Source organism: Sturnira hondurensis, unplaced genomic scaffold (genome assembly GCF_014824575.4).
Source record: "Sturnira hondurensis isolate 20B ecotype Veracruz unplaced genomic scaffold, ASM1482457v3 Scaffold0020787, whole genome shotgun sequence".
Lineage (NCBI taxonomy): Eukaryota > Metazoa > Chordata > Mammalia > Chiroptera > Phyllostomidae > Sturnira > Sturnira hondurensis.
In genome coordinates, this window is record NW_028093418.1 from 2,332,240 (window position 1) to 2,356,808 (window position 24,569).

A 24,569-nucleotide genomic window follows, 5' to 3' on the forward strand; every position below is an offset into this window, starting at 1 on the left:
GGATCATCAGAGCTGTTCCTGTGACTTCTTACTTCCTCGTGAAGGTCCACCACAATGCACAAGGGGGGCGGGGGGTCACGTGTGCCGTAACTCCCGCTGGCACGGACCTCTGAAGTGCCACCCCGAGGTGAGGGTGGATGGCGTGGGAGTGAAGTGTGGTCGGAGGCATTGTCAGCATCCTTTCATTGAAAGGCAGTTTCAAGGCTTAAAAGGTGGTTTTCTCATTTTCCCACACTGTGTGCCCAGCGGTGTACATGGCCCTCCGTTTCCCATCTGCGTGCTGTGGGGTGTGGCTTTGGGGATGCGCTAACTTTCCCCATTCCGGAAAGCACTCTTCTGATGGCTGTTAAAGAAAAATTTTTTAAAGGGAGAATTAAATGTAAATGTGAAATGTAAGTCTTTACTCACCAGCTTTGCTGAAGGACAGGAATGCTTTCTCTCGGATGTGACTCGGAGGGCCTAGAGACCTCACAGGAAGCCAAAGTGGTAAGGCCCATGGTTTCCGCATAGTGTGCGGGGGTCCAGGAGGTGTGCAGGGGTCCGGTGGGAGTGCAGGCTCCCGGGAGACGCAGGCGATGGCTCAGAGGTGTAGTGTGCACCTCTAGAACAGCCAGGCACTCCTGTCCAGGGTGCCTTTGGGGACGACAGAAGTGTTCTCTTCTGTGCTGTCCAGTGTGGCAGCCACCAGCCCCATGTGGCTCAGAGCGTTGGAAATATGGCTAGTGCGACTGAATTCAGAATTTTATTCCCATTTAAATGTAAATGGGCCCAGCAGCTGATGGCCGCTCCTTGAACAGCGCAGGGTGGAGCTTCAGGAAGATGACCTCAGGTGGTACGTGTGTAGATCTGTGGAGGGGCACCCCCAGAAAGATGTCCCTCTGCACTGTTGGGGGGGGCAGCAAGTGACCCCTTCCTCCTCTGACCCTTCCCAGATGGTCAGCTCTGGGCCCCAGGGGCTGGTCCTCGCCTCTGGGGCAACAGTCACACCTGCTGCTTGACCTTCCCAGGCCTGAGCGGGGCCACCCCTACCTCCCTTTCTCCATGTCCCTATCTGTCCTTGACACAGGGAGTCCCCGGCTTTCTCCCTGGTCTTTATAAAGGGGCCACGTTTGGCTTAGGCTTTTGGAAAAACTCCTCTTTCAGAGAAGATGCCCTTTGGCCCATCTCCGCCTTTGACCTTGGCGTGAAGGCAGATGCAGATGAGGTTTGAAAATTCCCTCACATCTGCACCAAGGGGGAGGAAGGGAAGGAGTGGAGATTTGGGTGGGGGTCCTCCGGGATAACCTGGGGAATGGTGGAACCTAGAGAAATGGGATGACATGAAGAGGCTAGGGTAGTCTTGTGTTCAAAATGACACAACCTAAGTGTTTTTAAAATACATAGATATTACTTTAACATTTATTATATAATACATATAGATTTGCACACCATTGGTTAAGGGTAGCCTGAATTTCAGCTAAGGGATGAGTGTGACCAACTTGGCTATCAGTAAAGTAAGAACATTTTTTTCAAATCTATGAAATCAGCTTTTGTTTTCATTTATACACACAAGCCCCGCCCAGAACCCTACACATTTTATCTCCTTGCTGGAAACTCTCCCTCCTCCCTCCCCCAGGGCGTCCAACTCACTGTCATTTGAACTGAATTATCAAGCCCAATTTGATCGCATTTATTGAGATTAAAGAAAGATTTGTTTCCCCCGAGTATGTATCTTTATAACCATTGTATTTCAAACTCATGAAGATTTTTCCAAATGTGATTTTGAACTCCTGGCCACTGAATTTCTACTAAACCTCCTTTTTACAAAGAACCCATCATTAATGTCATAATACGTAGCTTCCAAAAAATTAGGCAGATGAACATAGTCTCTAGGCTTTAATTTTTTAGTAAAATCTGTATTATATTCTGGCTTTCTAATCAGAGGCCCTCGTCTACAGTCTTTGGTTCATGATTGTGGAGACAGCAATTCAATTTAGCAGACATTTTTAGCTGCCTAAGCAGGCTCCTCCGTCCAAGGGTTCATGCATGAATGAGACCTAGTCCCTGAACTTGTGGAGTCAGAGTCCTGAGACTCCTGCGGGATGAGGGAGGTCAATCAGCAGAGAGGGGCTAGGTCTGCCGGCCTGGCCGCTGGGAGCAGGGAGATCTGCCACCGTGTAGCTGGGAGGTGGCTGAAACTCTGGAATTGCGGGAAGCACCTGTGAAACTCTGAGACGCCAGCGCTCTGGGCCACTTTGTAGTGGGTTTGATGCAGGAACCTGCCATCTTCACTGTCACAGGCAAAACCAGTGTGGAGGAATCAGTGACAAGACACACAGTTAAACTGTGGATTCTTCTTCCTGGCAACACTGCAAGCTAGAAGGCTAGAGATCCCTCCAGGCCCCCTTAACCCAGCAATTAAAGAGCTCTTTGGCTGTGGAACACACGGATGGAGGGTGAGATTTGTACAATACACTTTATTTTTTTAAATTACATTTTATTGATAACGCTATTACAGTTGTCCTAATTTTGCACCCTTTGTCTAAAATGCATTTTAAAAAAAGAGCATGTGCAATGCACTGTTACGGAGGGGCGACCTCAGCCCCGCACAGGTGATGGTTACCGCGCTTCTTTTCCTGTTGCAGGGTTCAGAGTGATGGCTTTCTGCCTGGCTCAGCGCTGAGTTAGGTGCTGTCGCAGATTTGTCTCAGCTTCTGAGGCAGCCCATGGGAAGCCCCTCGTCGGAGGGCGTTGTGCAGTCGCTCACCGGTACCTGCCGAGCCCCACCTTTAGCCCCAACCTGCTTAAGGGTTCGTTCAGATGGCCCTGTGTGATTGCTAATGAAAACTTCCAGGGAGCTACTCCTCCTCCTCCTCCTTGGCCTGGGGAAGGGGGCGGGGGAAATGACTCCAAAGGCAGAGAAGTTGCTCCTGAGGTCTGACACCTGCCTTCCTGCCTCCCCTCTGAAAACAGAGCACCTGGCTGGGTCACTCCAGGGCTGGGCGGGGCAGTCCCATTCCAACAGGTGTTTCGCGTTGTCTCTCCTCCCAGCTCAGGGGAGCCACTCCCTTCCGGGCCTGTCCTGGGCGAAGCTGGGCCCATGACCCTGTGTACGCCCTCCAGTCCAGCGCAGCCAGGGCATATCCCAGGCCCCGGCCAGGGCTCAGTGTGTGCCCTGGGGCCTGGGCCCCAGTGGCTTCTCTGGGCATGTGGCCAGGATCTCCCCTAACAACAGCCCCTTAGGGCAATGTGTTGCCTTTGGGGTGACTTCAGCAATGTCCCTGGGAGACCAGGGAGGGGAAGAAGAATGTTTTGAATATGACTGCCGAGATGAAGAGAGGAAGTTCAGCCTGGAGCAGCATGAAACCCTGGATCTCGTGGAAGAGGGTAAATTCTGCCTTTGCACAAATCTCACCCTTTCCCTGTTCGTGTCTAGATGGGCCTGGCTGGTTCACTGATCTCCGGCACTCTTTTTATTGTCTTCATGAGCTATAACATCAAGTGCAATAGATCTTACGTGGTGAGTGGCTTTAGTGACACTCACTGAGGTCACCAGGAGAGACCCACATTTATGGCACCCTGAGAGGTCCCCTTGCTTACACCTGCCTCCTGAGAGACCATTCAGCCTTGCGACACCTGAGATCTGTTCTTTATTCTTGGATCCATGCCAATGGAATCAAACTATGTGTATTATTTCGTCGGGCTTCTGTTGCTTAACTAAGGTCTTTGGAATTCATACATGTTGTTGCAATATCAGTAGTTGTCTTTGTGTGTGTGTGTGTGTGTGTGTGTGGCATTTCAGTGCTCTGTATTAACAGTTTTAATTGTTTTCTTGGAACTGAACAGGTTTGGGTAAGTTAGTGGGCAAGAAACCGAGTCATTATAAATCAAGCATGTTTTTGTGCTGGGACATTGTTTCTCTTAAAGCCTTATTAATTAGTGATTTGGAAAAAAACCTACTTAGAAATATTTTAAGTAGAAATGTGCAGGGCTGAACTGAGGTCACTGGGGGACCTTCCACCCGGCTGTATCCTGGGCGCTGCTTTTGGAGAAGAGGGAGAGTGTCAGTCAAATGAAGATGTGCCCACATGCTGAGTGTCGGTTTCCTGGTTGGGGTGGTGGGGCTTTTACCCACAGCCCAGAGGAGGGAACTTGAGGGGAGAAGCAGGGTGTTGAAACAGTGAGTGCCTAGGTGTTCTGTAGCTCAGAATACCGCGTCAGAATTCTGCTCTGGGATGGCCCATTTTCATGTCTCGGCATAACTTTTACTTTTAAAACTGTTGTATAATTGGCCACATAAAAGGCAGGTATCTTGAAAATATTAGCGCTTCACCAACAGGACAGTTACGCACATGGGATTGGAGAAAGGAGGGAAACAGTGGGAGCAGCCCGGAGAGAGCCGGGGGCTCCGCACTTGGGGCTGGCGCCCCGCCTGGCCTGCTCACGGAGGAGACCGAGCAATGGAAGCAGGGCGCAGCGACAGGCTGGTGGGGACTGCGCATTTGTCGGGTTCCTGGAAGTGCTCCAGAGAAAGGCGCCCATCTGCTCTTGCAGGAGCAGGGCCAGCCCAGATCTTGCTGATCAGTTGGTGCCCCTTAAGGCTGGGCGATCCAGCCTGCAGCCCCTCGGACCCACATCGCCCGGGGGGCTTGCTAGAAATGCAGACTCTCGGGCCCTGCTCAGACCCTCTGAGTCAGAATCTGTATTTTTTAAAAGATTTTATGTATTTCTTTTAGAGGGGAGGGAAGGAAGAGGGGGAGAGAAACCTCAATAAGCTGTCTTTCGCATGTGCCCTGGCCAGCGACGCAACCCGAGACCCAAGCGTGTGCCCTTCGGTTCACGGGAAAACACTCCACCCCACTGAGCCACACCATTCAGGGCAGAACCTGCGCTTCAGCAGGAGCCCAAGGGGATGCTCATGCACACGAAAGCATGAGAGGCGCTGCTGCCTTCGAGGATAGTAAGATGACTTTTAAAAAACCAATCATTGCACCTTAGGGTTCTGAATTACAGGCGCAGTTCCAGAGCAGCATCGTGTATCCTAGTCAAGAGAAAGAAGTTTGTGTTACACGTATTTCATGTATCTGTACATGTTTAACTTAAAAAAAAAAAACCTGGGAGGCAGAGGACGACGACAGTGATAGCCCGTGTTCACCGTGCACGCGCTGTGCTCCAGGCACTGTTCTGAGTCTTCGTGTGTTTTTGCACACTTATGCCTTCAGACAGCCCCATGAGGTTAAGTGCTGTGATGACTTCCATTTCATGGGCTGCTAAGAGGAAACTCAAGTTCAACAGCCCCTCTGAAGTCACCCAGCTAGGAAGTGGCTTCAGCCCTCGGCGGTTACACCCCCTCCTTGCTCGCAGGTCTCAAAGCGCGGTCCCACCAGTGTCCTCTGTGTCCCGCCAGAACCATGTTAGGAATGCACACTCGTGGGCCCCCCACCCCAGACCAGCAGAGCCTGACACTCCAGGACGGGGCCCTGCACCCTGGGTTTTAACTCAGCCTCTGGCCGGTTCCAGGGCACCCTGTCCTGTGTGGGTCCATGTCCCATAGATGCCAGGGTGTCTGTGGTCACATTTTGGGTGGGGGTGCAGGGGAGAGGACCCCCCTCTGTACGGGCCGTCTTGTGATAGACTTACGTTCCCTCCCTTCTCTCTCGTTTGTGCCCATCCCATTGCCCTCCTTTCTCCAATAAAATATTTTTCGCTGCCCTGGAGCTGAAGGGTTAATAATATTTATGGGGAAAAACAAAGCCGTACACGTCGTGCTCACTCTTCTCTGGCCTGGAGGGTGTCCGTGGTGCAGATCAGGAGATAGGGGTCCGGTGTGGACGGGCTGGCCTCCGTGACCAGTGTTGCTGGAAACCTGTCCCGTATCCAGAGCAACCCGTTTTTCTGACACCATCACGCCTCCCTCGGCTTGCGTTAGAGGGAAGCAAGTCCCGTGTGGGAGAGACGTGCTCTGGGAGCCGTGAAAACGTGTGCAGGGTGTACACATTCCACATTCTCTGGTGGCTCACGTGGTTGCTACACTAGCCGGTTTCAAAGAGGCGCTTTCGGTGGAAAACCAGAGAACAGAATTCGTCTTGGGTTGCTCTGATAGCTGTGGATGCAGGAGATAACCTGTTTAGTCCCAGTCACACGGTGTGGGTGAGAGGCACGATTTCACGTCTCCCGTTGAATCTTCAAAACGGCCTTTGAGATCAAGCCGATCCATGATCCCATTTGCAGGCAAAGCAACTGAGGCTCAGGCAGCGCCTCCCCCTCCAGAGTCCCAAGGTCTGGCAGCTGTGGGCAAAAGCAGGCCCTCCCCCTGCCTTGGGGACCCGCCTGCTGCCACTCCCAGGCTCTCAGCTGATAGAGTCCCTTTCTTCCTCTCCTGGCATTTAACCTTCAGGGAGAGAAAATATCCCGCTTGCTCTAGGGCTTGGTGTTTGTTTTCAGGGAAGACTTGCAGAAGCAGAACTCAGGCGCCCTTTGCCCAGGGGAAGGTCATGCTGGGCTCTGGGACTGAAACCGCAGGTCCCCCGCCTCTGTGCCCCACAGCACCCCTGGTGCCCGCAGGGCACTGGCAAAGAGTGAAGTTTCGTCGTCAGCCCCTGTGGTTTGCTGTGTGGCAGATGCCCACGCTTTCTCCAGGCTTTGCCTACGGAAAAGCCCGACGTTGTGACTCTGGAAGTTTTTTCCCCTTCACCTGGACACTTCTGAGGCTGTTACTCAATGGCAAATTCAGTCCCTCAGTTCTCAGCAGGACTAGAAAAGAGCCCTGGGGTGGTCTCAGTGCTGTGATCAGCCACTTCAGGTTTTCTGAGTGCACGGGCTGCAGGAGAGAGCGAGTCCAGTCCTTCGGGTGGCTGCTGGTGGGAGGGGCAGCAGCAGCCTTTTGCCCAAAGGGTGGTTCTCGGGTGTGGAGAACTCGCCAGACTTTATCGAGAGAAGCAGAAAAATGTGCCCGTTGCCAGTGGGAACCCAGAGCCTGGTGGCTTCACGAGTCTCAGCAGCACGCTGCTGGGCCATGCACCATCTCCAACTGGTTCCAAGGCCAAGTGTGAGCAGCAGCACTGCAGTTCCAAGGGAAGCCCCGGGCTGCCTTGAGCATGGCTGCGTTTGGGTGGGCCGAGTCCCGGGGAGTGGGAATGGCCACCCCAGAAAGGGAGCCAGTGGCTTCCCCAGTGTCTGCGTTGACAGTGTGGCCGGCAGCGGGCATGGGTACCAGGCAGCACTCTCTCCCCTAGGGTCACAGATGAGAAAGGAGCTGACCTGGCTTATCAGCACTGCCCTCAGCACCGGTCCAAAGGTCTTTTTGCTGATGGCGTTTATGACCTGGGTCCAGCCTGGGCTTTTGTTGTTAGTATCCATGGCAACTCCCCCGCAGGCCTCCAGGGATGTCAGTTGCTCAGAGTGGTTCTCTTACTGTGGTATGGGTAACAGCGTCACCCCAAGGCTGGCCACAAGCAAATTCACTCACGTTCTGTGCAGTCGGTGTCTCCGTGCTGCTGTGCCCACTTCTGGCACCTCTCTGACCCCCTGCCACTCCGAGCCTTCTGGTCTCCGAAACTCCCCAACAGACCTCTCACCCCTGCTAGCTCCTCTGAATTATGCTGATTTATGCATGTGCCTTACCTTCTCTACTAGGCCAAGAATTCCCCTGGGAATAGGATTCACATATTTACTCAGCAGTTAGGAGCATGGGGGCGGGGGTAGGGGGTCAAACAGACCAGGCCCTTCCCTGGTATCTCTGAGACCTCGGGCACTTTCTTTGGGTCTAAAATGTGGTCAGTACTAATACTTTCCTCACAGGATGAGTGTTGATGACAGACACCCAGCGCTTGGCAGAGTGCCAGCACATGGTGAGTGGTCCAGAAAGAGTCCTCGGGCCACCAGAGATCAACACCGAGTGGTCCAGTCTGGGGTGGGGTGAGTGATAGCATCTAATAGACCAGGTTCAAGTCTATGGTTATGTCTTGCCTGACCTTGGACTCTCTCCCTGTCTGGTGTGTTCAGATATGTTTGCGAAACACCCCAGGTAGCCGTTGGCATTTCTTCTTCCCTGCTTCTCCAGTCGCTTGCTTTGGGGCCTGCTCTCAGCCTGCCTTGGCAAGGGCAAGTGAGCCGGTCAAATACGCGGAAATTTCAGTTACTGATGCTGGTGAGCAGTAAAATGTAGCCTGAGCTGTATTGTCAGGTCCCTTCTCTTGGCGTGTGACACCTCTCTCCTGTCTCCCAGTGCACTGGCCTCTGCCACCTTGTTGTCCCAGAGGCCATCCCAGAAGCTGCCCTGGTAAGTCAGCGCCTTTCACCGGAGAGGTGTGGTAGCCGTAGTCTGCCTGTTGGCTTCTGGCTTCAGACCACGGCTGCTTATCAGTTGGTGCCTTTCTTGTTAATACGACTTCTTTCCTAACACCTTTCTGCCTCCTCATCTGTCTGTGTCACATTGAACATGATCTTGCCTCTTTGTTTCTCAGGACTCTTAAGGACAACTGCTTATCTTGGGGTGATAAGATACACAGCAGGGCTTTTAGTTTCCACCCCTCTCTGGGGTGTCGGTCAGAAGGAAGCCGTCCCTTGCGAAGACTCATCTGGGAGTAAAAGCAAAATCTCCCCCCTCTTTAGTCACTTGTGCACTGGGCCCAAAGTAAGACTCAGCTGTGTTCATGTGACTTAACACCACCCTGGTAGGAGGGACAAAGGGACATTCGTAAGAAGTAGGTTCGTTGTGACTGTAGCCAGTTTTGCTCAGTAGCCTTCAGCCTATTCCCATACCCACTTGGAGGGCTCAATTAAATAGTTATATTTGTGGTTTTTTTTTAACTAAGTAATGTGTGTCTTATGAGTCTTAGTGGGTCTGTTGGGCTATTGGGTGAAGTCTATATTATTTTGTAGGCATTGAAGGACAACAGCTAAGCAAGGGATTTGGCCGAACCTCCAAGAAGTGACCCTACCTTGGGGTAAGGTTAGGAGAGCATCGTGCCTGGGGGGAGGGTTCAAAGTCAGACTCTTCTCAAACACTGGAGAGTGTTGGCCCTTGCTTTTCTTACGGCTCTGTCCTGAAATTGTTCTGCCATCTGAGCAAGTTTTAATGAAGTTTGTCCAATTAAAAATAATCCAGCCTCTGCGGGGCAGACTCCTGTGTGTTTCATCAGCGCTGGCCTTTAAGTGGGTGGTCTGCTCTTCCCGGGTGGTTTCTCTCTCTCGAGGACACTCCGCTCGGTTGGGGCTGAGATGCTAAGAGGGTGCTTTCACGCTGCCACATACGGGGACGTGGTGGTGTTAATACAGCGTGTGTATTGTAGCTCAGGGACGCTTGTTTGCATGATATTTGGTAACTGAAAACATTCAGGTATAATTTACACACCATAACAGCCGCCCACTTTAAATGGACATTTTCACGGTTTTCAGTGACTTCACTGAGCGGCACCGCCATCACCCTAATTCAGTTGCAGAACATTGTACTCCCCTCCTCCCACGGGATGCCTTGTGCTTGTTTGCCGTTCGTCCGCTTCCCATCCTCAGTCCCAGCCAACCGCTGACCCTCGTTCTGTCTGACTCGCCTAGACTGGAGATTTACAAGGGTGGAAGCGTATAATATACGGTCTTCGTGTCTGGCTTCTGAGCACAAGGTTTGAGGTTCGCCCGTGTAGCAGCGTGTGTATCGCTACTTCATCCTTTCTTTGGCTGAATGACACTCTACTGGGGGCCATCCACACTGTGTTTATTCACTCACCACCCACGAGTCATTTGGGTTGTTTCCGCTTCCTGGCTACAGTGAGTAATGCTGCTATAAACATTTGCATATAGGTTTCTGTGTGGACATGTATTTTTATTTCTATAGGGTAGACACCTAGGAGACTTTCAAAGCCTTTGAAAGTCTTATGGGTCTTAGTAGGTGTTAGGCACATTCGTGGCGTTAGGCACGTCATCTGACTTCTGAGCCCGAGTTTCCCTGCCACCAAGCGCGGACCAACAGGTTTCTCACCCACCCTCACTGGGTCTGGTCGAGATAGGCGGGCATTGCTTCTGTGCAGTTGAGTCAAGACACCCATTTGAAGACGTCCCCTCAAAGGTACTTTGCCCAGTCGGCCCAGGCCAGAGGGCTGCTAGGTGTCTCCCCAGGGCAGGCTGCAGTAAAAGACACAGGCGTTACAAGAGGGGGACAGAGGGGTGAGTCTTGGGTGGGGGTCAGCTCCGTGGAGGCACCGTCTTCCTGCTGGGCCGTGGGGCAGAGTAGGGACTCCCCAGGTGGAGGTGTGGGAGGAAGTCCCTGCAGAAAGAAAGGGCAGCACCCACAGTGCCAGGCCAGACACCTGAGAGCGGCACCATTGGGTGTGGTGGAAACCGGGCAGAGGTGGTGGGTGAGGAGGCGAACAAGGTCGGCCGGGGCTGGGCACGGGCGGTCCCTGTGTCTGAGGTGTTGGGGCTGCTGCTGGGAGGCAGGGCGGAGCTGGTGCAGGTTTGTCTGCGGAGTGCTGACGTGTTCAAGTTGAAAGTTGCAAAGGGCACCTGTTCTGCAGTGCCCGGGGACTTGGCGTCAGGGGTGACTCGTTTAGAATTCATGGGGAGCTTTTTAGCCGCGGCCCTCAGGTTGTGAACCTTCTACCCTTTGTCCCCTTGAACAGGGCAGACGGTTTTTATTAGCTTTACTTCCTGTGGGATCAGGGGCCAAAAGTGTAAGGACGCCTTTTCAATGGAAACCTGCTGCTGCTGTGCAGAGTTAGAAGGCACAGGTCACTGAGTCGGGGTCCATGCTTTTCTCTGACAACCAAGTCCCTGCTCTGGTCTCAAGCAGGCACATCACAACTTCTAGGGGGTACACGACTATTTTGAAAGTTATTCAGCATGCCTATAATTTTGACAGGAAAATTATAGAATATAAAGAATATTTTTTAAAACATGGATGGCGAGATAACATAAGGTAGGTGGAGAAATTTGGGGGGCAGGGAGACTGGAGGTTGGGCTCTAAAGAAGTTAAAAAACAATGTTCTAATCAATTAAAAAATGACCTATCAGTAAAGGTAGAATGCATAGCCAAAAAACCCAAAATACAAATCTAACAGGCAGTTATGAATGTCTCCTCGCCTTCGGTATACTGGCTACTTGGTCTTTGAGTTATAAAGAGATAGTGTTCTCCTGAAGGTTTAGGATATTTATAAATATAATTATGCACACATTTATATATGTATTTAAAGATTTTATTTTATTTACTTTCAGAGAGAGGGGAAGAGAAGGAGAAAGAGAGGGAGAGAAACATTACTGTGTGGTTGTCTCTTGCACGCCCCCTACCAGGGACCTGGCCCACGACCCAGGCATGTGCCCTGACTGGGAATCAAACCAGCAGCCCTTTGGTATGCAGGCCAGCACTCAATCCACTGAGCCACACCAGCTGGCGCTATATATGTATTTATATATATATTCATTATGTATGTGTACATAAAGACACGTATTTTTGCATGTACATATACACACATAAATAAATAGACATGTATATGTGTATAAAATATTTAGCACTCATTTATTTCCTCCGAAGAGATAGAAAACTGACACAGGAGAAATGTTATCAAAATCAGGTTAAGAAGCGATGAGAGCTTCTTGTTCTCACAACTTCTCACCAGAATCCGGTGCGTGGGTGAACAGTGAGGTCTGCTGATGGGAGTTCCTTGAAGAAGACTGGAAGGCCTGCTGAACGGACTCACCCAGAGTTGGGAGGCTTTGGCTGGAAATGGACAATAAGGGTTTATTCCAGGGTCTTCGGGCCGACACACCGGAAACACAGTTAGGCAGTACCCATGGTGTTCTGAAGAAGGAAGAAAAGCTAATAGTTCTTAGAGTAAAGAGTGCATTCTTGAGAAGAATCAGTCCTGCACTCTTAGCCTCTGGGTTGTCCGAGACGGTGACCCCGAGGCCTGGGTGAGGGATGTCAGGTGGGCTGGTTACCTGAATATTCCTTCCTTCCCCTTCCGTCAACGGAGTCAAAGGGATGTGTGGAAGTCTGATGCTTATCCAGGCATTGACACGGGATTGGAAAGTTCAAAAGTTTACCTTCCCAGTTAAAACAAGAACAGAATTGTTCCCTCATGCCTCAACCCACTGCATTTTCGTAGCCTAGCAGCTTGACTGAGTTTCTTCACTCTGGTTCTCAGACCAAAATGTCAAGGGGCCTGTCAAGCCCAATCAGGTGAGACAAAGACACAGGTTCCCAGGAAGACCAGGTTGCTCTGCTGGACCCCCCCTCACCTCCCAGAGCCAGCCAGGGCTCATGGGTTCTGCCTCTGACTCCCCTCTCCGCCTGCGCTCTGCCCTGCCCGCCTGCTCGCCTGCCACCCACCCCGGCCTGAGGGCTCATTTGATGCCCGTGTCTGACCCGATTCCCTCCCATCTCCCACCCCTGGGTATTTTCCTCCCTGTGGGGGTTTCCGTTGGGCCTCAATTCCAGTTGCCCCTGAGCTGCCCACAGGCCAAACTCCTTTGAATTCAGGGCCTGCACACTGTAGGTATTTTGGGTTTCTGGGCTTACATGCCAGCATTTGTCCTCAAAATCATTTGGGGCACAGTCTAATAAAGTCACATGACTGATTTGCGGACAAAAGGCCCCCGAGGAGCTGAGCCTCACCTGTCAGCCCAGTGAGCCGTGACTGCCAGTCACAGGGCGCCCTTTCCCTGGTCAGCCTGCCCCGGGCCCCTCATGATTCCGCCTCCCGTCTCATGGGTTAGCACCTGATTCTCTTCTCGTCTTGAAGGACAGCCTTCTGAACCACTATTTCGCACTGTCAGCCTCAGGGAGCAGGGGCATTCCTGCCAGGTGGGGCTCCCGCTGCCGTGTGGGAACAGCCCGTGCCTGGCATGTTGTCCCACGGTGACCTCAGAGGCTGTCCCCATGCAGTGACCAAGCCAGGGCAGCCCCATCTTGTGTCTGACCTTAGGTCTCATGTGCCTGTTTTGGGCTGGGACCCTGGATCCCAGGAAATGGGCTCAGGGTCCTCTTTGTCCCAGTGAGAAGCCCAGATCCTACACTGTTTGATGGACCTCCCACCCGGCCTTATGTCTTCACTCCAGAAAAGGGACCACTTCTCTCTACCCCACAGCCAGCCAGGACAACCTTGGCTTAGTCAACAGCCTTCCCCCTGATTACCCCACCCCCCATTTCTCTACACTGTAGCCGGAATGTTTTCTGGACGACCACTCTCATGTGGGCATGGCCCTCTAAAACACTCACCTGACAGGCGTGTGGGCTGCCTGTCTTCTGTGCGCCCCAGGAGGGCGGGTCTCCCGTCCTGTTCGGCGCAGAACCTGGGACATGGTGATAAAAGTGTTTTCATGTAGTTTGGAACCAGCCACGTGCTGCGTGCGCGCCTGCTTTGCTGCAGTAGGTGTGCCACACTTTTTTCCCCCATGACTTAGACCCTGTTTTTTTTCCATGTTAAGTTATAGAGGGTGAAGTCTGTTGTTTTACTCTTTTTGGACACCTTTTTGGGTAGTCCTCATATGAGCGCCTGCCCAGCAGAGTGGTTAGTGGGATTAAACGCCCCCGACAATCAGAGACCCCATCGATGTTACCTGCTGCCCCTGCTGGGAGCCTCTTCTTATTTTGACCCTCAGCAGTGGGAGCTGTGGGACACTGGGTGAGTTACTAAACCTCTCTGGGCCTCCGTTTCCCACGTGTGAAATGGGGTTAAAGCGAGCACTCGCGTGTAGTGTTAAGTGCTGAGGATGAAATGAGATAATTCACTGAGAGGAGTGCGAGGAAGGCCCGGTCGAGGGAGTGCACTTGGGAGGGGGCTGCTGCTGCTGCAGCCACTAATTCCTCTGAAAAGTGACCTGGGGAGGACCCCAGGACCTGATATTGTCGTCAGTTGTGTATTTTCTAGGAAAATAGGTTAAGTAATTTGCTCCCCATACATGCATGCTCACTACCAAAAAGTTTTGTAAGCACAAAAAAAGAACGAAAATTTGTAATCCTATCCCAATGTCAATATTTTATGGCCATCCTTATTTTTTTCTGTGTATTGCAAATCTGTGCATTGCCCCTCCCCCAATTTTTACTGAATATGTTTTTAAAAACACACCTAATAATGCACATCCTTTCATAGCTCAGAGCCAACATAGTTTCTCATTGGTGCCGCCAGCTTCCATAGCTGGGCTCGGTCAGAGGCTGAGGGACTTCTGGGGCGTGGTGGGGGGTCCCTATATTTCTCTGCAGCCCTCGTTGAACTTGCAGGGCATGCCTAGCCTCCTGACCGACACTGCCTGCGGGGTGTTAATGCTGGGGAAGAAAACACTGGCCCGTGTCCATTTTGGGGGGGTCAATTCTTCAAATATGTTAAGGTTTTTTATAACTCACTTTATAAAAGGGCACCACAAGGGATCCTTGTGGTGGTGGATACACAGACCTTCATAGGTGGTAAAATTGTATAGGGCTTAGTAGTCACACATGTGAACACACACACACACACATGTGAAGCTGGGGAAGCTTGAGTAAGATTCAGGGAGTGTGTCAGTGTTAGGACCCTGGTCGTTACATCATTTCTTACATCAAAACGTTAGTTTAAGAAAGGTAAGTGTAATTTCTGATGGCTAGAGTCCCAGGGAAAAGCAGCTCTGAATCGTACTCTCTTATGTTAGGGTGACATAGAGCAGGTGACTTACCACGTGACAGTTTTCTTCTCCCCCTGGACAGCGGAGGACGCTGTCCTTTGAGAGCAGGGTGGACAGTAGCTGGCCCTCCGTCACAGTGCAGCAGTCAGCACAGAGAGAGGCCTTTGCTGCCCACCCTGGTGCGTTTCGGCCACACTGATGAAAGGGGGGTTCGGATGCCCACCTCCCGGCCAGCTGGCCAGGGGTTCTGGCCAGGGGTTCTTATCTGCTCTGTGCACCTGTCCACAGCGCAGGAATCCTCATGTAAGGATTTCTAGTGACCTCGAGCTGATGAACTGTGTACAGGAGTTTGAGCTGGACTCCATCTCCATCGAATTCCGGTTTAAACCAACCCTTAGAAATCCCCCCTGCCTTTCCTGGCCTGGCAGCCCCGAGGCACTCCCTGCAGCAGGCACTGGGGTTCCTGCCATACGTGGGGGCACAGTGCCGGGTGGGGGAGAGGCAGGGGGAGGAGCCCCCTCTCCTGGCTCTCAGGGTTCCGTGCTGGTTGGGTTTCAGATTTGGAACCAGATTTTAGGTCACCTTCTTAGGCTAGAAAATCATTCCAACAGATCAGATTTCTCTGAGCTCCTTCCCTAGGAAGATCTCTACTTGCATTGAATCAAATATTTAGAGACCTATTGCATTTCACTTGCGTAATGCATTGCCATTCGTAATGCTCCCAAGTTTGGCTTCAGTTCCCAAATGCCTTGCATGGGCTGTTACTGAACGTGGGTCGTTGCCAACGCCGAATGTTCTAGAATCTTAGCTAAGAAGAGTTACTAAGAAGTTATTATTTTGCCCAAAAGTGGCAGGTTTCAAAAATTTTTATACTTTGGCCCTAGATCCATTTGCATTTACTCCTTCCTCCACTGAATAAAACTCAGGCCACCTCCTTGGTATTTGTTGAACTGTAAATCAATTCCTTGCCATTGATTTAAAGTAAAACCACCCTGAGGCTTTTTTTTTTTTTTAAGCAGACTAAAGTATCTTTTTGTTGCATGGGTTTCTCTCCCATGGAAGGGAGAGCAAAGACATTCAGTCCTTTAGAGGGGTCTGCCTGCGGCCTCGTACAAGCACAGCACATCGTATTTCCTTGTAATGAAGTACCGATGCATGAGTGCACATGCGTGTTCACCTTCCTGATGCTTCACAGAGGTCAGTATGCAAAACATCATAGTTTGGAGTAAGGAGAGGTTTGTAGGCCAGCAGGGCTCCAGCTCGAGAAGATGAGCATTGCCTTCAAGTTGCTGCAAATCCATCTCAAGAGCACCCAGAATGCAGGCGCTCTCCTTTTACGTTCAGGGGAGGGAGAATGGGAGGGCGACCGTTGAGTGACACCTAGGCACCCCCAGGGATGCAGGAAGACCGTGCAATCACTCTCTAGATCTCTTCGTTCCCTGGGCCACTGACCCCTGCTGCTCTATAGCAGGAGCTCTTCGCCTGAAAGTCCTGGGAGAAATGCAGGCTGGAATGAAGAGAGAGAGTCAGAGAGAGCAAGCATTTCTCTCTGTTACGTGTGTCACGGTAATAGTGGAGGTCTCTTTGGCATGGATTAAAAAACTCTTGTCACCTTGTCCTCATGGTGTGGAAACTCGTTGCCTAGCCCTAGAACACAGCCCATTTGGGGAGAGGGGGCTGTTTCATTAGGAAATTACCAGCTAAGACTGTTTCTTAGTAATTATGCTGGTAGCTGCTTTCTGAAGGATTGCATTCTGTTCGCGTGGCTGGGTCCCTGGTTAGTGAGGTCTAGATCCAGTTGGTCTTTCTGGTGATTTGGGGGGCTGAGCCGCTGACCCATTTTGGTATACTGAATTTGTATGAGGCCGGATCCCTGTCCGCTGCTGCCCCCAGCGCCACCTCTGAGTACGTGACACACAAGGGCTTCGCCAGGATTAGAGTTGCCCTCCCCCCCGCCCCCCACCCCCAGGGCTTCTGCTCCTCCCTGGAACTGGGAACTGAAACCGAGTGGTGCTGAGTGTGGGTTGGACCTGGCCAAACCAACGATCGTTTGTGGCTGATGCACAGGCCGTCTCGGAGCGGCTTTGTGAGATGGGTCATTTGTGTGGCGGGTCTGTGGCACTGGTCATTTCATTGTCCTTTTTTAAAACTTAAGTTTCTTGGGCTCATATTGGTTAGTACATTACATCAGTTTCAGGTGCACAACACCGCGTCTGTGTGCTCTGCTGTGTGCTCACCTCCAGAGTCGAGTCCCCCGCTGCCACCCTGTGTCTGACCCCCTGTGCCCTCTTTGTCCTCCCCCGGCTCCCTTCCCCTCTGGTGACTGTCCTTCTGTCGTCTGCATCTGTGAGTTTGCTTGCTTTGTTTGTTCATTTGTAGCTTTTTGTTTTATATTTCATACCAGAGTTAAATCCTGTGGGCCAGTCATGCAGGGGTGTCCAACCCGTGGCCCGTGGGCCACATATGGCCTGGGATAGCTATGAATACGCTCCAACACAAAATCATAAGTTTACTTAAACCCTTGGTTTTTTTTTTTTACTCCTCAGTTTTCATTAGTGATGGTGTTTATAATGCGTGGCCCAAGACAGCTCTTCTTCCAGTGTGGCCCAGAGATGCCGAAAGGTCGGACACCCCTGTGGACCATTTCACCTAGTATAATGCTCTGAAGATCTATTTATGTCGTCACAAACAGCAGTATTTTATCTTTTTACAGCTGAGTAGATCCCATTGTATGTTTGTACCACAACTTCTTTATCCACTCATCTATCAGAGGATTCTTAGGTTGTTTCCGTGTCTTGGCCACTGTGAAAATGCTGCAGCGAACATAGGGGTGCACACCTGCTTTGGAATAAGAGTTTTCAAATTTGGGGGGTAGATACCTGGAAGCCAGATTGCTTGAGTCCTGTGGTCGCTGTAGTCTTGACTTCCCGAGGGTCCTGCGTGCTGTTTCCCATGCCGGCCGCACTGACGTACGTCCCCACCAGCAGTGTACCGNTATTTTATCTTTTTAGGGCTGAGTAGATCCTATTGTATGTTTGTACCACAACTTCTTTATCCACTCATCTATCAGAGGATTCTTAGGTTGTTTCCGTGTCTCGGCCACTGTGAAAATGCTGCAGCGAACATAGGGGTGCACACCTGCTTTGGAATAAGAGTTTTCAAATTTGGGGGGTAGATACCTGGAAGCCAGATTGCTTGAGTCCTGTGGTCGCTGTAGTCTTGACTTCCTGAGGGTCCTGCGTGCTGTTTCCCATGCCGGCTGCACTGACGTACATCCCCACCAGCAGTGTACCGGGGTCCCCTCCTCTCTGCATCCTCGCCAACACTTGTTGTTTCCTGTCTGATCCGCTGTCATTTTCGTTTCTTGCAGTTTTATGTGCTGAAAGAGTTGGCCAGATGACTAAGACATATAATGACATTGATGCTGTGACTCGGCTTCTGGAGGAGGTAAGTGTTTTGAGGGAAGGGAAGGCTTGCTTGAAGTTGACCCTTTGACCGTGGAAATGATGGGCCTTTGATAGATGTCCAACTCTGTTGTCATCCTTATCACCGAGGGGGACGTTTTCCTGTGAACTCCGTGTTGTCGGGTGTCATCTACAGTTATCATTAGTTCTACGGTTATCATTAGTTCTACGGTTGTTCTCAGAGGTGGATGCCACTGTGTCCCCATGCCGCAGCTAGGGGACCTGGATCTAAGGGCCGTTACTGTGGCTTCTGTGTGGATTGCCACGCATCTTGGTTTTGAGGAAGCGGTTATTTGACGGTCAGTGGACTGTGTTTACTTTCAAAACAGGACCCGGGTCATGTTTCTTACGGGAGCTGCCTCTGTGAGGCTTTTGAGCGTTTGAGATGGCAGTGCGGGGTGACACCTCCACAGATGATGTAGGCTGTGCTCTGACCAGCCGGGAGCTCTTCCCAAGGAGCCTGGGGATCCAGCCCTTTATGCAGATGCTGGTTATAAATAGCTCACTTCGCCCCAGGCTAGTTTCTTCAATGTGTGTCAAAGTATAAAGAGTATGCTATTGTCTCTTAAAATAATGGAGTTACTGAGAAGAGTACGTGGGGCCATTGTTCAGGTGGCTCTGTCTTGTGCCACCTTGGTTTTCTTTTAGTGACTCATCGTGTCCGTGGCCTGTGTGTGTCTGTGTTTTGTATGTGCCATTCTTCTCCTTGTCCTGATAAGAATTGCATCTGAGTCACCGCCTTTCCTAGGAAGAGGCGGGTTTCCCGGTTCATGTCTGGCTGGCACAGCCTGTGACAGTTGTACTGAGAGGCTTCGGTTCCATTCCCTCTGATCACGATCATTTGCTTTGGTTTGCACGCCTGCCCCGTGCAGGTGAGGCGCTGGGGGCATTTGCACAGGATGCCAAGGCATGGCCAGTGTGCAGCGTGGAGTTTCCTTCTGGGTTGGAGGGAAAGAGGATTCAGCAGCTTGCCCTGGCTTGCTGCTGTTGGGAATTTGCCTCCGGGCAAAGCTGGGCTCTGCCCCAGTTACAGAGAGGGTGACTCCGAGGGCCCTGAGTCATGCTTCTTATCCTGAAATTGGTGAATGAGATGAGTTGGCGGCTGAGTGGGGGAGGCGCCTGCTCCCCAGCTGCAGGGGTGTGTTCGTTGGGTAAAGGGGCTGAGCGAGACTCGAGTCACGGTCCTTTTAAACAAAGCGTGTCTGTGAAGCGGGAGTGAGCAGAGTCACAGTGAGCTCCACGTGGCCATTGTTCTTTCGGTAGCTTATTTCCAAGGGCCTGAGTTACTTATTTGTAGTCTTTTATTCCCACTGTAGTCAAATCCAGGGGTCACTCCCTAGCTGTTTTCCTGGATTCAGAAGTAAATGTCTACCAGCTGTTGGCTGGTTGTAAGAAATGGGACCTGTTTCCTTCCTGTCATTCTCCAAGAGAGACCCAGCCAACCTACCACCTTAGTAAAGAAAAAATGGAGACACCACCATAACTTTTGTTTAGTTTTCTCATTTCATCCATAAATATTTTTACTATAATGTCTGGCCCTCTCCACCCCTTCTATTCAAGTGGAGAGTTCTCTTTATTTTCCTATAAGGGTTAGATTTGGGGTGTCGAGGTGAGAGCTTGGCATCAGCGGTGGGCGGGGGGGGCGTGGTCATTGAACTCCCTGCCCACCTGCCCACTTGTTCTTCTTCCCCTTCCTGTTTCCTGTTCCTCTGGGGCTCTGGACTTGGTGTGCCATGGGCAGCCTTCAGCATCCTTCCCCTGCTCCAGCGCGGCCTTTCCAGGCTGGTCTTCATTATTACCGTTTTTGCTTGATTTGGTTGCAGGGACAGCTGTGTACAAACTGTGGCTAAGTCTTGGCAGATGACTGTGCTGTTGAACTTGGCAGCTTGGGGGTGAGGGGGAGGCACAGGTTTCCTCCACCCTCAAGGCTCTCTGGCTGGCCTGATGGTCTAGCAAGAGGGAATTACCAAGTTGAATAGAGATGTGTGTATGGGAACCCCAGATGCAGGAGAGAGTCGAAGACCCCACAAGCAGGAGAGGTTCAGAGACAGAAAGGGACCCTGGGCGTATAAGACAGCCTGCGGTCAGTGCCCTGGGGGCTGCAGGGGGTCACTGCAGGGTGAGAAGGGAGCAGGTGCTAAGTAGAAGTTTGTCCTGCCCTGTACACAGGTCAAGAGAGGTTACCTCTCATCACCTCTTCTGACGGGCCAGACCCCTAACGTAAGTTCTTCCAGGTAGTTCATGGAGCAGCAGAAGTTGCCTTTAGCTCAAAACAGTCTGCACACAACAAAGGAGCATCTTGGGGTGACTCGTTCTGAACCCACATAGTTGCATGATGGAGACCAAGAACAGTGGGACAGCCAGCCAATGGGCATTGAGGCACCTGCTGGGTGCTCTGTCTGAGAACTTGATCCAACAGTGAAATTGGGTGGACTTGATTGAGCTTGGCAGAGACCACACTTCCAAAGGGAAATGGACTTTGGTGTCACAGTCTTAGCCGTGTGTCAGCCATGTGTCAGCCATGTGTCAGCTGGCTGAAACCACTTGGACTGCCTGCTGATTTTAAGTTGCCCCGGGACAGGTGGGTGTGCAGGCTCCCTCAAGCAATTCCTTTGGGTCCTTTCCTCCAGGTACCAAACCAGCACAGCCACTGCATCTGAGGAGTGATAAAGGGCCGTTGAGATAGGGCCCTCCTTGGCAGGCACCATCACTGGTGTGGATAACCACACAGAGTCGAGCATCTCACTTGAGTGGGCAGTATCAGGGGCCCCCTTTGTCCCGGGGTGGGTGTGCTGGGGAGGCACAAACTGTGGGAACGGGCTCGCGTTATTTATGGTTCACTTGGTGTGACACCCGGCCAGCTTCCAGGACAGGGTGACAGAAAGTTACAGGGTTTAGCAGTGTCGAAGACGGGAGGGCCGTGGGGGGAGCCCATCACCTGTGTGGGAGGAAGGGCCAAGTCCCTCTCAAAGCCCGAGTCTTCCCAGGCGACGCTCTGCCTTCCAGTAATTCAGGGAGCACCTCAGTTAGCAAAGGGAGGGTGTGCTGCTCTGTGTGATGTAAAGGAGTTAGACACAAAGCAGCTGATGTGGGTTTTTTTTTCAATCATACAAGTCAGTGAATCGGAAAGCTAAAAGGTTTTTGTGACGGTTGTCTCTGCTAGTCTGCCCTTCTGCCCTCCTCCATCAGACAGACGAGGGAACTGGGCGCAGGGTGTCTCTTCAGAACCTGAACTTGCATAGTTTGCAAGTAGAACAGTTCACCTGGAGCAGGCAAACGGTGGGCCAGCACCTGCAGTAAGAACTGCGTGTCAGGTGGTGACCCAGTGCTCACCGAAGGAAAAGTTTAGATGTGACGTAGCCCCTTTATTGCATGGAAGGCACTGTGGCATTCGGTCCTGTGCTGGGGAAGGTCATTTATACCGGAATGTCCATTGCCATCACCACATGACTCTCCACCTGCTGAAAGTTGCGACCTGTCTTTGGAGGAAACTCATCTAGAGTGAACCTGACCCTTGGTGGGTGGAAGCCACTGACCAAGAACACATAGTTAGTAAATAGCAGATTGGAAGGTAGGGCTCCTCCCCAACTTGTTTGTTTTCCCTGTTCTTAACTATGTTAGCCTTAAAAAAAAAAGGCTTTTTGAAGTGAGAGGTAACAAGCATTTATTTGAATTTTTAAAAATATACAGAATATTGCCCTGGCTGGTGGGGCTCAGTGGATTGAGCATGGGCCTGTGAACCAAACAACTGCGGTTCGATTCCCAGTCAGGGCACATGCCTGGGTTGCAGGCCAGTTCCCAGCAGGGGACTCATGAGAGGCAACCGTACATTGATATTTACTCTCTCTCCTTCCCTTCCCTTCTAAAGATAAATAAATAAAATCTTTAAAAAAATACAGAATATCTATTCAAGAAGCACCAATGGAGGCAGAAGCCCAGTGTCCTGATGCGGAGGCAGGGGCGGTGGGAATTATGGGAAAGGGGGTGGAAACGATTCCATCAGTAGAAGGAAGGCGTTTCTATTGGTGCAGAGAAGCAACACAGTGATGTTTATTCTAAAGGATGCTTTTAGTTTTCAGTCCAGCAGTCCTAATCCCTGCTTTCTGGTTGTGCTTGCCAACAGTTCTTTGGGACACAGAGTCACCTGAGGCTCAGCCCAAAGGCTATATCGTGTCCTGTTTCAGCATCTCCAAGGTTTGAGGCACAAGACCTTGGGGGTGGGGGGGGCGTTTCCTCTGGGATGCAGTTCCGGCTCCATTTTAAAGTGGCTCCATTTATGTTAATTTTCTTAACAACTACATGTTCCCATTTGTCTGCTTTTTCCCCCGAGTGAACAGAATAATTAGCATAGGCTTCTAAAGTAATTTAGTTTTCCAGAATTCTCCTCCCCTTGCCAGCCCCCACCTAAAAGTGAGCCAGCTGACTCTAACCACAGTGGCAAACAGCCCCTCCGGTGGGGTCAGGAGGTCCGCACTGGGCTTTGGTGGCCACTCCACTGTCCCCAATGTCAGGGGACGTCTTTCCTCCCATAAAGGCAGCTGAACCCCCTAGAGGCCACTCCAGATTTTCCTCGCTCTACTAGGCTCTGAGTGATGTCGTTGACTGCATGGAATGTTCTGCACCTTGAAAGCATCTTCAGCTCTGAAGTTGGGTCATTTTATGCATTATCTCTCCATTTGGAAGTTTGTTTGTTTTAGTAAAGCTTAAGTAGCCTCCCATTAAGTAAGAGAAGTGTATTGTGTGTTGGAGTGACTCGAAACATTTTTGGTTCCTACGAGGCAAATAGAAGGACCTCCGTCAATTCTGGCCTCGTGGGTGCTGAAGAGGCTGCCTCCCTGTGCCTGCTCTTGGCTTCGTTGCAGGAGCACTTTGGAATTTCCGCATTCATTCATTCATTCATGCATTCATCCAGCAGCAGGTCCCGGAGTATTTCCATGGGCTGGTCTCTGGCAGTGCAATCACCAGCCCTCAGGTCTCTCCAGAGAGACCTGTTATCAGGTGACGATGCAAATGCCAGAAGCAGTTGCAGGGAAGTGTGCTGGAAGCAGGTTTTTCCTGTTGTTCTCATCTGATGTTCAGGTTTCCTTTCGTTGCTTGAGGTCGGCGTAGCGCCCACACCTTCCGTGGGCAGAGCGCACATGCCTCTTTGAACGGGTTTCCCATGCGGGTGAATGGATGGCGCTTACTCATCCCTTTCTGACTTTGGAGTGCCTTCATCTGCCTCCGTGGGCTCGGAGCTCTGTCGGCTCCTTCGGGAAGCCCGGGTGTTTTTTTCTTCAATCTCTGCTCTCCCTCTGCCTTTCTCAGAAAGAGCGGGATTTAGAACTGGCTGCCCGGATCGGCCAGTCGCTGTTGAAGAAGAACAAGACCCTCACCGAGAGGAACGAGCTACTGGAGGAGCAGGTGGAGCACATCAGGGAGGAGGTGAGGAGCCGTGTGGAGGGCGCCACGGGCGTGGTCAGGGATGCTGGACCGGTCCCCTTCGGAAAGGCCCTCCGCAGGGCTCGTCCCTCCCTAGTCCAGGGCTGCCTGTTCTGAGCGGCCACCTGGACGCAACCCGTGGCCTTCCTGCAGCTCCCGTTCATTGTGTCTCCTCCCCACAATGGGGACGGGACCACCTCAGGGGGAACAGGCCTCACTGAGTTGGTGGGTGCCCAGTCCCCAGTCCCATGAGGCTTGGGTGTGTTGGACCAGCCACCCTCCTTCTCCTCCCAGAGTCCAGACATCACGTGGGCTCAGAAGGATGCTCAGGACTTGGCAAAAGCACAGGCTGGCCGATGCAACAATGAGCAGGGGTCCCTGAGTCGGGTGGGCAGGAGCCTTGCGAGGGGCAGCAGTCACAGGGAGGGACCGTGAGGTCTTCCAGGTGTGAGAGTGAGTGCTGTCAACCCAGAGCTGGCCCACCCAGAGCCCCGGATCCAGGTGGGACTTGGTTCTGGCAGAAACTAGTGGCCTCATCTTGCATTTGGTAACGTGATCCACTTCTCTGGTCATTTGCCCAGCTACTGGCAAAGCCCATATGCTATCTTGTGCCCCCAAACACCATTCTAGAACTTTCTAGTCGCCTCTCACTTCTTCCGTGTACCAAAGTAAAAATTACAAAGTTAGGTGGAGGCGTTTTTGCCAACAAAAGTAATTCATTGTATTTTTCTTACATGGGATGATACTCAACTATTTGTTTTCTCTGAATAGCCCGAATCAGTTACAGGCCTAAACTTTGAATGAGGAATTTTTAAAATGTTGTCACTGAGCAGTGAGTGAGCACCAGTGGGGACATGGTCACGAGTGGGGCGTGAATGACAGTCCCCTGGCTCTGTCTGTGCAGGTGTCCCAGCTCCGTCATGAGCTGTCCATGAAGGATGAACTGCTTCAGTTCTACACCAGCGCCGCGGAGGAGAGCGAGCCCGAGTCCCTATGCCCCACCCCGTGAGTCCCGGGGCGGGGGGGGGGGGTGGTGTGTTGGGGGCGGCCGCAGGCTGGCTGCGGTCCCTGCCCATGGAGTTGCCCAGACAGGGTCGGCCGCCTTCCCGAGTGGTG

At 51.7% G+C, this 24,569-nt stretch overlaps 1 protein-coding gene across 9 annotated transcripts in view; it reads left to right on the top strand.

Annotated features, from left to right (window-relative positions):
* Window positions 1-24,569, top strand: part of TRAK1 (trafficking kinesin protein 1) — a 103,805-nt gene that overhangs the window by 47,552 nt on the left and 31,684 nt on the right. For 7 of the 9 annotated variants that reach the window (XM_037030483.1, XM_037030476.1, XM_037030477.1 and 4 more), the window contains 3 exons: window positions 17,939-18,015; window positions 23,340-23,456; window positions 24,358-24,458. In XM_037030483.1, coding sequence (XP_036886378.1) covers window positions 17,965-18,015; window positions 23,340-23,456; window positions 24,358-24,458 — 269 coding nt within the window. In that variant the 5' untranslated portion in view covers window positions 17,939-17,964. Of the gene's footprint in view, window positions 1-2,980; window positions 3,367-17,938; window positions 18,016-23,339; window positions 23,457-24,357; window positions 24,459-24,569 lie in introns of those variants that run through there. The other 2 variants (XM_037030478.1, XM_037030485.1) reach the window with 2 other exon arrangements.